The sequence below is a fragment of the Dendronephthya gigantea genome, unplaced genomic scaffold (genome assembly GCF_004324835.1).
Source record: "Dendronephthya gigantea isolate DGI-Jeju-01 unplaced genomic scaffold, DenGig_1.0 000030F, whole genome shotgun sequence".
Classification (NCBI taxonomy): domain Eukaryota; kingdom Metazoa; phylum Cnidaria; class Anthozoa; order Malacalcyonacea; family Nephtheidae; genus Dendronephthya; species Dendronephthya gigantea.
In genome coordinates, this window is record NW_021163040.1 from 1,244,693 (window position 1) to 1,260,312 (window position 15,620).

At 37.2% G+C, this 15,620-nt stretch overlaps 2 protein-coding genes across 2 annotated transcripts; one reads left to right on the forward strand and one right to left on the reverse strand.

The window, feature by feature from the left end:
• The first annotated feature begins 1,019 nt into the window (after positions 1–1,019).
• On the forward strand, positions 1,020–4,316 carry LOC114524267 (SPX domain-containing membrane protein At4g22990-like). Its single transcript, XM_028545414.1, has 2 exons — positions 1,020–1,064; positions 2,401–4,316. The coding sequence occupies exon 2, from the start codon at positions 2,403–2,405 to the stop codon at positions 3,687–3,689; it is 1,287 nt and encodes a 428-aa protein (XP_028401215.1). The 5' UTR covers positions 1,020–1,064; positions 2,401–2,402; the 3' UTR covers positions 3,690–4,316.
• Positions 4,317–7,756: 3,440 nt separating this feature from the next.
• On the reverse strand, positions 7,757–12,014 carry LOC114524272. Its single transcript, XM_028545419.1, has 5 exons — positions 10,566–12,014; positions 9,559–9,691; positions 9,018–9,154; positions 8,638–8,812; positions 7,757–8,286 (listed from the first exon to the last, which is right to left on the reverse strand). The coding sequence occupies exons 1-5, from the start codon at positions 11,829–11,831 to the stop codon at positions 8,027–8,029; spliced, it is 1,971 nt and encodes a 656-aa protein (XP_028401220.1). The 5' UTR covers positions 11,832–12,014; the 3' UTR covers positions 7,757–8,026.
• Positions 12,015–15,620: the final 3,606 nt, after the last annotated feature.

The following is a 15,620-nucleotide window of genomic DNA, read 5'->3' on the forward strand; positions in this document are numbered from 1 at the left end:
AGATATTTCAGTCGAGAAAGAAGAGATGCATGGGTATTCGGGCATTTGACACTGATTTCACATTGCCTGATAGTCCATTTATATAAATATAGAGTTATCAATGGTGTATAAATATAAATATAAATCACCTCGCCGAAGGCCTATATATGCACTTAACTGGGCCTGTTTTCCACTGGGTGGAATTTTGTAGGCGGAGAGGAATTTTGTTTGTTTTTCCGGCATTAGCTCTACATGAAAGCGCAATAAATTCCGTTCCGCGCGCAAAATTCGCCTAGTGGAAAACAGGCCTTATAAAGTGAGCGAGAATGAGTAGGCGAACTCCATGTAACCTAATGTAACCGAACTCTATATATATGGAAGGCTCGCTCCAGTTCAAAGTTTGAAGACAAACATGGCGGATCATGAAGGTTGCTTGGGCCAACCAGACCTTCACGAAGCGTAAAATGCGCGAAACGCGCGTGGAAATTAACTTGAAAACACGAATTATAAAACTATGACAAAAAATAGAAAAGCTAACATTTCGGACGTTACAAAGTTTTTGAAAAACAAAGTGTTTAAAAACGAATATACATACAATTTGTTACAACCTTACAATACCTGGCAATGTTATTCTTTCTAGAGAGGTAACTTATGCCGTATATTTGTGTTGTGTTTACAAAACTAACCGTATTCCACTCCTACTCGTTGTCGCCATATTAAATTTTAACCGCTCGTGCGTGGAGGTATGTGGTTCGGTACCCATGCAAGCAGCCTTCATGATCCGCCATGTTTGGCTTCACTTTTAGATTACGCAATGTACTCCAGCCTTCCATACATATAGAGTTCACTGACTGTAACACGATCCATTAACCGGCCATGTCACACAGATAATTCTGTGGTCTGTGGACATATTGTAGCTACGGACGGAAGAGTTATAATCGGCAGGATAACAAAGCTTTAAGCTTTTAGCTACAGGTTTATAATTATAAACTAAAGATATAAAGACTTATAGAAGATCGAAACTTATACTAAAGAAACTTCAATTCGGAAGTGATACCGTACTATATTTATATACGGATATAAAGGTATGTTATTAAATTAAATATATATATATAATATATGTGGCGACAACAAGGTATACGTAAAATCCCGTCTATATTCCCTGTGATATTCCCTAAAGTCGAGTCGAGCTTCACCTTATGAGTATAGAATTTTCATGAATCATTAGCGATATTGGTAATTATATAAAGTTAAGGTCTGGAGAAGTCATATTATATTAAGCTATAAGATCTGGAGAAGTCATGCGCAGAACGTGTTAAAAGTACTACACTGCGGAATCAAGCCAAGAAGCGCCCGAAAGGTCTACAAGCCCGAATTAAAGCCATAGCTAGTAAACTAAAGCCATATAGCTAGTAAACCATTATCGGTCAAGATACATATGCAGTACATGCATGCAGTGGGCATGAGAATGGAGATTTCAATTATAACCACGGGCACAAACAATAGCTTGTGAAATTAATTTAAATGAATGCTTTGAATAAACAGCGTATATCATCCTTTCAGGTGCGCACATCGAGTGTCATAGGCTCTGCTAGTAGTGCGTATGTTTGGTTTGCCTGCATGCAGGCACGTTTCAAACTTAAAAAAACGCGTGAAAACGGTCGCTTGCAAATGGTTGTATATACTATAATTATAAACAGAAAATGCCAAATCAGTACTTATGCACTCAATTGAAATATGAAAATATTGCCTTTTTGGCAAATATTAATGTGACACCAGACTGTAAACAAACTTAGACCAGTTCATGATTCGACCTAATGTCAACCACACACAATCTTTCTACTCAATAGTACATGCAGATGAGTATAAAGCAAATGTTGTTACAATAAAAATCGTAATGACAAGAAAGCAATAATAATTAGGCGAATTGTAACCTTTTTTCATGAACAGCGACATTCAGCGCTGTCTATTCTAAGGAATGACTCCATTTATCATGCAAGATGTGAAATAATCACTTAGCCACTTTAGCCCATTTCACTTAGCCAATTATCGATTTCGAGAAAATCGGTGAAATTTTCGTGCCTTGCGAACTTAACGTAAGCAATCCACGGGTTTGTTCAAAAGTGGCTATTTAGAGCAAAATGCAGAAATTACCAATTTTCAACAAGATATTTCGCAAGCATCATTTATTATATTATGTTCGAGGTCACGAGAGTTCATATATAAATTTCGCAAAGGTCATTAATTTCGCTTGACACAGGTGAGCAAATATAGCTACGAATAGTATAGGGTTCACAAACTACGCTGTAAAAACAATGTTCGGCTATTAAGTAGAGTTCAATTTTTTGATTTTTTGATTTTTTCACACTTGTCGTTCCTGGCTGTAATACTAATTAAATACTCTGCATCTTCCCATTTTAGAAATGAAATTTATCTCCTTCACAAGACTTGTTTTTGTATATGTAACAATTCGTCTTTTCATTGATGGCATGGAAGAATTCCTTATTCAAACAACAGCCTTGTATTATGTAGATTACCTTGGAGAGTCACATTTATTCTTTGGCTTCTTACTCGGAGTCTATTCTATTGCTGTGTTATCCACAGCACCATTGATCGGTGCTGTTGACGCGAGAGTGAAATCGCCAAAGACAATTCTTCTCTTCTGCTGTGTAATCAAATTGACTGGACAAATACTTTATACGATTCCTGTCAACAAGTATTTTCCACTTTTTGGAAGAATTCTTAGTGGCATAGGTGAAGGTACAACTGGAGTCATATACGGTGCGATTGCTCAAGCGACAAATAATAGAAAACGAGCAGAAGCATTTCTCTATTTCGAAGGACTGTTTTGTATTGGTTCAACATTTGGTCCCGTTGTTGGCGCGATTTTCACATTTAAAGTTAATGTGTTTGGTTTGATTATTAACCCAGGAAACTCTCCTGGGCTTGTTTTGGCCATTGTATGGCTTTTTCTTCTCATCTATACGATTTGGTTGCCAAATGATCTTGTAGCAAATTCGCCTAAATTTTCTGAGTCGGGTGATAGCTCAAACGCCGAGAACGAATCCGAAGCTTCATGTGAAGAATATTCGTCAAACGATAAAGAATACTCGTATTCAAGAATATGCTGTTTGTATTTTATCTTATTTCAAAGCATAGCCGTGCGGGACGCTGTCTTAGTCTATATTCCACTTTTTGCAGTTAAACGCTTTGGCATGAATTTTCTCGATTTAAAACTTGTCTACGCTAACATTGCCTTTGCTTCGCTTCTTCTTTTCTTTGGTAGCTACGTGTTATCAAACATTACGTCAGAGAAAAATCTCTTGGCAATAGGCGTCACTTTACGAATTGTTCCCGTATTAATCCTGGGCTACTTTGGCTTCAGTTGGGAAAACGATCACAGTATTAATCATGCATATCTACTTCTGGCTCTCGCCTTATCTATAAGTGTTGGATTCGTGATGTTTCCATTATTATGCTCAATACTATCCAAAGAAACACCAGTAAATAGCGCTTCTTTGTATCAGGGGATATCCTTTTCTGTGCTGAACTTAGGTTTTTTGATCGGTCGTGTTCTAGCTGGTGGCACATTCTTCAAAGAGGGTGTGGTATACGTTGCTGTCAGTCTATTAGTAATTTGGGTTTTGGAATTAATATGGCTTAGTTCTGAATTCCGTAACGTATATCCTGCTTTAAAAAGAAAATTTTAGTACGTAATTTTATGCATTATGATTAGCAGTTTACCTGAATATTCATTTTCTTGTAAACATTCATTCAACCTCTTGAAAAAATATAAAACCTAGGCTGATTTCACTATCCAGTGACCACCCCGGCTAAAAGCAACGATTTTGAATCATGTTGACAGTGCCGTTTCTGAGTGTAAGCATTTTCAGTACGTCTGTCCCGAATTCAGATTTTGGCACATATGCCATGTTGACTGCCGTGGTCATTTTACCCTAAACCAGTTGAGATAATCTGTCCTAAATGAAATGCATACAAACTCCTTTATAGGTCGTAGACTATTTAGTAATATTTGTACAAGAGTCCTTTAAAACAATCCGTATAACAGATGTCGCGTGAGGAACGTGATTAAGATATGACAGGGGGATAATCCCTTTAATAACTGACTGAAAGACTGCAAACCAATCTATTAATAAAGTTTTATCCTAAAATATACTGTTATGTACTGGGTAGTGCCAAGTCCTTAATAAAGGTCATATTTATCACCGAAGCAGATGTATCTTCACTGGTTGGAACAAGGAGCAACTGGAAATGCCCTATTGGCTACTCCCTGGCAGATAAGATGTCATCCCAACAACAAGCATAACAAAATTATTAGCCAAAATTGCTCTGAAAATGGCAGAAGAGGCAGAGCTAAGAGTTAATGGGACCAAAGTAAATATTTAAAGAACTGGAAGGTGAACTTAAACTTTGCATATGATTCGTTTGTAACAAAATTTAAGCATTCATCAGAAGAGTATTTGTGTATGTGCAATCATTGGCCCTTGCCACATGTTTAAGCTTATTAGGAACTCATTTGTTGACGGTGGAGGAAATATAATTAGCTGGCATTTCTTCTCATCACAAAAAGAAATTCAGGGTGATGAAGGGTTTAACTTGGCAAACAAATTTACATCATTTTCAGACAGCGGTATCGTAAAGGAAAATCAGGGGATAGGTATGGATATGTAGGTAGGGTGAATTGGGGAATATGAGTACAAAACGACTTAGTGTGACGAAACCTTGTTACGTCGACGTGTGAAGTCGGTTAAACGCACAGTTTTCATATTTATTATTCTATAAACCATATCTAAAGGACATTAAATATTCTATGATACAGACTATATATACAGACCACGTACAGTCACAACATGTATTAAGCTCACCAACTCGGGGTCTTTAGTCTCGGCTAGCCTTTTATTAATTTTCACTATTTCGGTGTACCTCTCAAACAACAAGGACTCTTATCAGACGCTTCTGAATTACGACAATTCGAGTAATGAAACACTTCCGGAACGCTTTCCCACATCTCAGGTCATTAGAGAACTTAGTTAACTTAATATAGTAATCACCTTTACTTCTTCAGGCGTTTGAGGCTTTGAGCTTGTTTAGCAACGTATTTCTGTGAACAACTGGTTTCTGACCGAGAACCGACTTATCTCTCCTTTGAACAAAATCATCAATGCTCTTTCTTTTATGACACGTTAGGCACGAGTGTATATATGAGCTGTATGCATAGCTCTCTTCTCCGCCTCTGTCTTCGGGGACCCGTTGTCTGCTGTCTTAGTTATTCATTATACTTTTTATAAACAAGACGTATGGAATGCCATGACTGCCTTAAGTCGTTGATATTATTTATATGCGGTGTATATATCATTATATGCGGTATTTTTATCATTATATGTGGTGCATTGTTTGTTATATGCGGTGCTTCTATCATTATATGTGGTGTATATATTATTATATGTGGTATTTCTATACTTATATTTGGTGCTTATATAATTATATGCGGTGTTTTTATTCTTATATGTGGTGCTTATATAATTATATGCGGCGCTTCTGTCTTGATATGTGGTGCTTATGTCATTATATGTAGTGCTTACTTCGTTGTGTGGTGCTTATGTCGTTGTGTGGTGCTTACTTCGTTGTGTGGTGCTTACTTCGTTGTGTGGTGCTTGATTCGTTGTGTGGTGCTTACTTTATTGTGTGGTGCTTACTTCGTTGTGTGGTGCTTACTTCGTTGTGTGGTGCTTACCTCGTTGTGTGGTGCTTACTTTGTTGTGTGGTGCTTACTTCGTTGTGTGGTGCTTATTTTATTGTGTGGTGCTTATTTTATTGTGTGGTGCTTACTTCGTTGTGTAGTGCTTATTTCGTTGTGTAGTGCTTACTTGGTTGCGTGGTGCTTAGATACAGTACGTCGTTGTAAAGTGCTTAGTTGTTCATTCAACGTTACTTACACGAAGTATTGTATATAACAAGCGCGAAACAAATTTGGCGCCAAATCCCAAATGTCCAAATAAAAAATGGCGACAGATTCTGATATGTCGAACATTCTCAAGAAATTGAATATGGGATATCTTGTGGAAAATTTTATTCGAGAGAAAATAACCCCAAATATCGTGGGAATGCTGTCTTCACATGACTTGCAATGCTTGGGTGTAACATGCACGAATGAGATGATGATGTTGAGAAATGAATGTGTAAATTATGGCGGCCAATCTCCAACCAAGATATACAATGAAGCTGGAGCACCGAAATACAACCTACCCAAAAATGTAATTGAGGAACTTTTGCTGGATGGGTTTTCTATCAAGGAAATATCTTTATTATTGTCTGTCTCCGAAAGAACTGTATACCGTCGTATGGCTTCATACGGTTTAAGAAAGCACATATTTTCGACAATCAGCGATCAGGCACTAGACGAAATAGTTGGACAGTTGACTAAAGATTTTCCTAATTGTGGTGAGAATATGATAGGCCAAATGTTACGTGGTAAAGATGTTATAGTTCAAAGATTTCGCCTTCGCGAAAGCCTCCATAGAGTTGACGAAGCTGGAATTATTAACAGATCGAGGGGTCGTTTGCATCGGCGTGTCTATAATGTGAAAGGGGCAAATCATTTATGGCATGTCGATACAAACCACAAGCTGATTCGTTGGCACATGGTGGTTTTTGGGGCCATCGATGGCTTTAGCCGATTGCCTGTTGCACTGTCTTGTTCTAACAATAATAAAGCTACAACATTGCTTCATTACTTCACAGGAGCTGTAAAAGAGTTTGGTCTTCCAAGCAGAGTCCGGTCGGATAAGGGGTTGGAAAACGTGCTCATTGCTGACTACATGATCGAGAAAAGGGGAGCTGACCGATGTAGTATGATAACCGGAAAGAGCACCCATAACCAACGAATTGAACGCTTATGGCGAGATGTGTTTACCGGTGTACTGTCATATTATTATGAACTGTTTCATTTTCTTGAGGATGAGAACGTTGTGGACCCACTTAACCCGATCTGCATTGCAGCTTTACACCATGTATTTCTACCAAGAATCAATGAAAAGTTGGACTTATGGAAGACAGCATGGGCAAATCATAGAATGCGCACGACAAAAACAAGCCCTATGCGTTTGTGGCTGTCAAGCCAGATGCAAAATCCTGTCGGCCTTTCCGAAACAGCCACTGAAGATGATGCAACTAACTATGGTGTAGAAGGAATTTTGTTTGAAACAGAAGATAATGAAAGGCCTATTTTGGATCCTCCACAAATAGAGTTGAGTGAAAATTGCCTATCCGAGCTAGCAAGAGACATTCCAGATCTAGCCCCATCAGCTAACCATGGCATTGATTTATACTTAAGAGCTATTGATATAATTCAGCACTATTCAGATGGCCGTTGAGTAAGGCTAACTTACAAATAGCATTATAGGTCAATAGACCATACCCATTATGACGTTTCATGGCAAAATTTAACTACTAAGACCAGAATGCTTTGCTAGTTTCTTAGTTAAAAACCTGAAAAAGCTTGCAAAGCATCCTGGTCTTAGTAGTTAAATTATGCCATGAAACGTCATAATGGGTATGGTCTATTGTTGTGTACATAGATTCTTTGTTAGCAATATGTGGAATGAATGAATGCTGCTTGTCATTTGATTGCACAGCTAGTTTAAATTTTAAAGCTAGTTTAAATTTTAAAACTCAAAACATAGTTTTGCAGGACCCTACTGAAAAATACGTATTTTGAGAAAAACACATTGATTTTTTTTGTTTTTATATCTTGATCTATTACAAATAAATACTGTATGCTCTCATTACCATTCCGACATTTAAAATACATCTATTCACCATGGTCATATTTTCGCACATTCAAATATTTACTTATGCTGCGTTTTTTCAATAATCCACAACGCAACATGGAATGTTTTCTTTAACAAAACAAAATTACTCAACAGGGTGTATATTTAAAGTTTCGTAACAAAACGCAAACATCAAATGCCCTCTGTTCATTCAATCGGTTTATCATTCAATATGTATAACAAAGAACATTAAGAACCTACATATTTCCAAAATATGTGTTCATAAAAGCATAATCAAACAGATTGAACAGTTCCTCAGAACCAGGAAGTGGTATATTTACGGTTGGTCGTGGGAGGTTAATACAATTGGTACATGTATTGGCAGTTGGGATGAAAGTAGTGGTAACTTCAAAAAATTTCAATGTCGGATGCAAACAAAAACCAAGTATAGGCTCCTGATCAGCACAAGTACCAAACTCTAATATATTTGAAAGAGACAACCTGCCTCGTCTGCCACCTAAAATTTAGAAAATAAAAAGAAGCCGATAATTATAAGTGTTGTTTTTCCTTTGTTGTTTTTAGTAGGGATAACGTACAGCGCACATGTAAAAAATATACATGTGTGCTGTACAGTACCCCTACTGAAAGAACGAAATTAAAACAGATAAATTAAGTAAAGGCATAGTACAGGGTGCTAATTGCTCTACATAAATAAATGGTAAAACGTGCCTCCATTTCTTCTGCTTGCCAAAATTTCGACATACTATAAGATATACAAGTCTACGAAATTTGTTCTTGCCATTTTTTGCATTTAATATATGACAATTATCTCCTCCCAGATATAATTTACGAAACCCTAATATCTTACTTGCAACTTCTCGAATGTACTTCAAAAAGACTGCATATATAGATTTCTCCAGTATACGATTATTTGATCCTTCCTCACTGAATGTTGGTTTAAACAGATTGATTAGTCTTTTCACTGTTAACACTTCTTCCTTGTGATGGAACAGGTTTTTCATAATAGGTAGCTGCTGTACAATCTAAATGCAATGACAAGTGTGTGCATTATGCAAATAAAGATTTAAAACTACAGTATGGAATGCCATATATGCTCTTAGATTGTGGCTCATATTAGCAGTGGTAGTAACTAGTGAGGGTAAACCCTTTGTGGCCTGGAATGATTTCTAAGTTCATCTTCAGCTGCATAATATGAACTGTGGCTAAAAATGTGCATAATAAGATAACCTGAACCAATCCCAATTTAGATAATCCTTCTCTCATGTGTTTAATACATGGTTGTGGATCTTGGCTGCCAAATAATTCATCGAGCACCTCATCACTGAGAAATGTTGGAATTTTCCCATTTTGGAGAATGCTAAGACCTACAAAAATTAATTAACAATTATTTGCCGAAGGTGGTTATCGGTGGATAAAATTGTGTGAGCATGATTTCATAAGTGATTATTTAGAAAAAATACAGATTTCTTTGTCATCTAATTGCTAAAACGGCTTTGATTGAATGCTATTTGGAAAATAGCTCGGGTGATTATCCCATTATAATTTTCTGAATAACAACAAATCAGGGAACAAAATTTTCACACATGTAATTATACTACTAAACTCTATTAATGTTAAGTACATACGTATTGTAAGTCATGTATCCATAAATATATAACTGTCTACAAACCATGTCAATACATAATCAAAATTGGCATCAGAATTTATATTTAAATCTGGCCACTAATACTGTATGTCACTCAAAGTACTTATTATAGACCTAACTAACCCATGATGGTGCCAACAACTTCATAATCTTCTGATATGTGGCTTTTCAAACCATTGTTGAAATACTTGCTCTTAATGGCATTCAGAACCAGGCGAAAAAATTCTTTGCGTGGCCCGCCATAGTCTTCTGCACACTAAATTTTTCACAAAATGCTCATAGCAAATAGTGGAGGTGTTACTTTAAATGGCTACCCCAGCAACCTGTTAGTCGCATCATTAGAAACATTGTTTCATTTCCTGACTTGAAGGAACACCTCTGAAATAAAAGTTCCCTAAAAGTTCCATGAAAAGTTCCAAACTTCCTATTTTATTGACCAATCAGATTGCTCAAAAATAAAATAAAAGATTTGTATGATCAAAACAGTAAAAAAAGGAAGTTAGGGAGTTTTTAAGAAACTTCAAAATTTTAAGGAATAGTTTAGAGGTGTTCCTTTAAGGTAGGATATGAACTGATCCACAGTTTTTGTTGGAATGCTTCTATTAGTACAACCATAAAAAGGAGTGGAACAACAACAACAACAACAACAACAACAACAACAACGACAACATTGTCAATTGGGGCTTTGCCCTATTTCTTTCTCCTGTTGTCACTGTAATTGTTTTGTTGATAACTAATTTAAAGGATTAGTGTCAACCCCTAGTATTGCGGGCGCATATTGCTTCTGGTGGCTATTTTACAAGCCAGCAAAATCACTGAGCAAAATAGATTTTACAATCTTTCTTAATCGATTAACGTCTTTTAGAAAATTAGTATATTTCTTGATGCAAGTTTGTTCTTTGTATTCATATTTTATCATTTTTGCGGCCATATTACGCCCCCAATTTCAACACGTAAAAAAAAAACACTGACCTCGCTATACTAGGGGTCGACACCAATCCTTTAATAAATTCAAGAATTAATAAACAACATGCAACAACAACAACATATTTTGTTCATACATATTCCGTTTATTCATAACTATAATAATATTATTCAAATTCAAGTTATATACAGTACTGTTACCTTACCTCTCCATAGAAATTGACTTGCAGAGTTAACCTTAAGTTTGAGATTTCTTTTATTTCATCAAAAGAGGTTGTCAGAATATTTCCTCTGTCAACTAAAATGTAACTCGTTGCTCCTTCACAGATTTCATCTGGATTGGCAATTTCAAGTTCTCTGCCAAGCACAAATTTTCTTTGGTAGTACCTCAGAATTTCAACAGGATCAACTACTTCTTGTGATTTACAATATTCTACGATCTCGGAAATGAGACTTTCAACAGATTCTTCTGCGACATCTTGAACGTCAGAGTTTTGAATTTCCGAATGCTCAGAATCAGTAGCTAAACTTGTCCCCGGATTACCACTGCTTGAACTCCCTTCTGGCGGCTGAGGACGGGGATTCACTTGGAAAGAACTTGGCAACTCTTCTTCACTTTCTGAATCGCTGCGAATAATTTCCGCTTCGGCACACATATAAACGTGCGTGCGCAAATTCCGAACTAATACGTCTTGGCCACAAACGTTACACTTTTCTTTGATTTCGCACGGCGTTTCCTCGGTTAAAGATTGAGTGCACAGATCTTTTTGAATTGGTCTCAAATATATACGTGATTGTCCACCAATATTTGCTTTAAGGCTCTTTACGGACCACGAACAATCAAGAGTGCTTAGATTTCTGCAGTTCGCTATACAATTCATTAGCTCAAAGCCGCCACATTCTTTCAGTTTTGGAAATCCAATTGTTTGGCCGGTCTCGCTGTTTACTTCGGATGAAGTAATAGTTTCCAGAACAGCTTTCTCGTCGTAGTCGGCTTCGAACTTTATTCTTTTAATGCCAAGACCTGCTTTCTGCAAAATTTGCTTTTCTGAAGAGGTAGGAACTTTGACTGCGAGCCTATCCGCCAAGCATACAAACGTAGCGGTCCAAGTTCGCTTTTTTTCTTTCTTCTTTGCGGCATTTGTAGGCTGAGACTGGGATCTTCTTGAGCTTCTTGAGTTAAAAAGAAGCGCTCGTTCCCTGTAGGCACGGCTTCGTTGTGCAGAAGAACTTCCTTGACCTTCGCGGGCTTCAACTTGCGGGACAGCTGAATCTGAACCATGCTGGCGACATAACTGGCGAAATCTTGCTCTGTCGCCGATTGTTGCCACCCCCAGACGAATCAATTGATCGTCATTTAGCGTTACTGCAATTTTTTCGTCGATCTTCTCGGCTTTGAAGTGTTCGATAACAGCTTGCAATCCTATTTCGCTCAGTATTTTCTCTATGACAGGCACGTGGCTGGCAGACATATTGGAATAAATGAATAATAAACAATGATAGTGCTTCCACTTGCATAACTAGATTTTCTTTCTTTGTTTAATTTTGAAAAATTTGACAAACGAATTAAAACAAATTGCTAACGAAAACAAACGAATTTAATTGCTTGCAAAAGCAGGCGCGGTTAGGGAGCAGTGCCTGCAAATTTGCGACAGTAGAGTGGAACCTAGAAATTGAAAATTTTGTTATGAAAATTTGACAAATTTAGAAAAAAGTGAAAAAACGGCCAATGTAATCGGAAATGTGTTTTGTAGCTACCCCTTTCCCCATCAACATTTTCAGGAAAATGACGAAGTCGATGTTAATAATAACTAAGTGTTAACATGTCCATGCTCATTTACAAGTAATTAATCTGATAAGAATTAATAAACCGAGAAAAAACAAGATGTATTAATTATCAAATTCAAAGTAGTGCACACACAACAAAGTAAGCACAACACAACGACGTAAACACCACACAACCAAGTAAGCACCACACAACAAAGTAAGCACCACACAACAAAATAAGCACCACACAACAAAGTAAGCACCACACAACAAAGTAAGCACAACACAACGAAGTAAGCACCACACAACGAAGTAAGCACCACACAACGAAGTAAACACTACACAACAAAGTAAGCACCACACAACGAAGTAAGCACCACACAACAAAGTAAGCACCACACAACGAGGTAAGCACCACACAACGAAGTAAGCACCACACAATAAAGTAAGCACCACACAACGAATCAAGCACCACACAACGAAGTAAGCACCACACAACGAATCAAACACCACACAACGAATCAAGCACTACACAACGAAATAAGCACGCATATAATGACATAAGCACCGCATATCAAGACAGAAGCGCCGCATATAATGATGGAAGCACCGCATATAATTATATAAGCACCACATATAATGATAGAAATACCACATATAATTATATATACACCGCATATAAATAATATCAACGACTTAAGGCAGTCATGGCATTCCATAAAGACGCCTGTTCTGGCGTTAACTCCGGCGCACGTGCCAGTCTTCAATATAGAGCTTCTGAACATAAACAATACAGTTCATATTTGCATTTAGATGCCTTGTGAACCTAAATGTTCGATCGCGAAATTTAAAAGGACATCGTACTTTAAAAAGTATAGAAGTTCAATTGTTCAAAAATGTAAATAAACCGCATCATATATTCGCTTTGTCTTACACTTTGCCTTTGGAATTCGCACTTATATAGTTATATTAAATCTTCAATCCTGTGCAAACTACGACGTTCAACGCGCCCATAGTCCCATACACGACCACATCATCTTGTTAAACGGCGAAATAGCAGCGATATTATTAAAATAGGACCAAAATCTACATGTATTAAATATATTCTTACCCCAATTCAATCTACACTTAGTCGAAAAGCATGAAAAGAACGGTTTATTTGTTGCTCTTGGAGGAATTGCCGTATCATGCAAGTGAAATCGAATCGCGCATCGGAAAATTAGCCAAAGCTGTGCACCTCAACTCTTGGCGGATAAGACTGGGACGTAGATAAAACCGGTTACATACACATTTTAAATACTACAATGTTTCGCGCCATTCAGACTTGCGACGACAAAAAATAAAAAAAAAACAAAAAAAAAACAACAAAAAATACCGGGGCGAATTTTCAACTCCGTCGCTGACGCCGGAGTAATTAGAAAATTAATATGCCCTAATTTGTTCACACTTAGTATATCGGGACTGCGGTCGGGTGCCCGAGCCTCGCGGGCGGGTGTGAAATGTGGGGGTACAACTTTTTACTTGTACTCACTTACTCCTATTAACTCCAATTCTTCTTTTTATTTATCCCTTTCTTTCCTATTCTCAATATTCCTAATTATCCCCCAACACCTCTAAGTGTTTGAAGAAAGCTTACTTTGAATCTCCGGAAATGCGGGGGAATAACACCCCCCCCTGATACTACTCCTCGCCCAAGCGATGGCATATTCGCCCTCTCGCTCTACCCCCTTTACCTTGTTCTTTTTCGGTTTAGCCTGGTCTTGAACCATGGACTGTATACTTGGCAGATCATCGTCTTCATTTCTAGACCACCAGATTTTGTGGTGAAAACCTACAGTTATTTATTTTACTTAATCCTTTTTTTGAAGAATCTTGAATGAAATAACAACTTCAACCAGAGAAAAAAATTCTTGTCAGAGAGTCAAACCTTCGGCTTGGAACCCTGGATAGTGATTGCATGCTTTCAACAGTAATCAGCCGAACTTGTGGTGAAGCGCTTTAGTTTCTTTTATTTTATGTATTCTTTTTTAGTAGAATCTCAAATGAAATAACAATTTCAGCGAGAGAAAAAGGCATTCCCGTCAGAAACTTGAACCCCAGGCTTTGAAATCGGGAGACCATTGCCTAACCCCTATAGACCTACTCGCTATTATACTTATTATGACAGGGTAGTGTAGCCTTTCAGGAGCTGCTGAAAAGAAGGCGAACATAACAATCCACTCAATCAAGTTGGCTCGTGTTATAAGTTAAGTGTTGTTTTATGTACGCGCTATTTTGACTTGTATTAATCTTTTTCGTGACTGCTTTGCTCTCACTTTCGAGTGTGTAAGCTGCAATAAACCCAATGTGCTCTTCTACCTCCCAGCCTCGTACCCAGGCGCTTTAATAGTAAAATATATAACGTTGCATTCAGGTCTTATATAGAGGTCAGCAGAAAAAAAGCAAGCGCGCAGGGGTGCTTGGGGAGGTTGTTTTTTTTCGAGGAAGCGCCTGGCAGAAAATGACCGATTTCTGGCAAATCGTGACCGATTTCTGGCAAACGCTTGTATTTTGCAGTTTATATTTTCATTATGTATAATTTTTTTACTGGATCGACTGCCGATGGGCTAGCCAAGTATTATGAACGTTTCCTTTGGCGAAGAATCATCTGAAGGTACTTTTATTTAAACATTTTCCGTCGGAGTGACTATATTCGTAGAGTACTCGAATAATCGCCTGCCGTATTTACATATTACTATTGGGAAAAGCGAGCGCGTTTACAACATATTAAGAGGTTTCTGTTCATGACATAAACTGAGATAAACTCTTATTCCTTTATTTACAGGTTTAATAATCCGATGATGAATTCAACGCGATATGGCAACAACTTGAATTTAAAAGTAAATTGATTCTATATGTGATAAATCAGTGGACGGTTCCGGCAATTCTAAAACTGGGAAAATTCCGAATCTGGAAAGCAAAATTTAGGGAAAATCCATCTTTTGACTTATGTACTTCTCATCGACTGCACTAAATACCATACCCTTTTCGATAGCATAAAGCATTTCTGAAATACGTACAATACCCCCACCTTTTTCCGAAAAAAAGGCGATGTTTATCGCTCAAACGCGTCGTTTTCGAACATGATGAAAAAGGGTACCCTTTTTCATCGATCTTGTTATTAAGAAGTAAGACGATAAAAGGTACCCTTTCCGCTCTAATACGTCATTACATCGTTCGATGAAAAAGGGTACCCTTTTCGATGACTTACGATCTTTGTAATAAGACGGAAAAGGTACCCTCTTAGATTGGAATTTGATCTGTTGAATTCAAATAGGATTATATAGAAATGGTGTCAAATATTTATACCACTAATATCAAGGCTGAGTGTATAATTTATTCTCTCTTGTTTTTTATTAAAAATGGCAGGGAAAATATCGAATATATTATATATGCTAAAGATAATGTTCAAAATAATTATACTTATCAGCAGAATAGCACATATTAATGAAACT

Bases quoted from the DNA above. Each gene is read 5' to 3' on its own strand.
- LOC114524267 (XM_028545414.1), top strand. From the start codon at position 2,403: ATGAAATTTATCTCCTTCACAAGACTTGTTTTTGTATATGTAACAATT.
- LOC114524272 (XM_028545419.1), bottom strand. From the start codon at position 11,831: ATGTCTGCCAGCCACGTGCCTGTCATAGAGAAAATACTGAGCGAAATA. The intron at 9,692-10,565 runs GTAAGGTAACAG...TGAAAAATTTAG, and splicing joins AAGTCAATTTCTATGGAGAG to TGTGCAGAAGACTATGGCGG. The intron at 9,155-9,558 runs GTTAGTTAGGTC...TAATTTTTGTAG, and splicing joins AGTTGTTGGCACCATCATGG to GTCTTAGCATTCTCCAAAAT.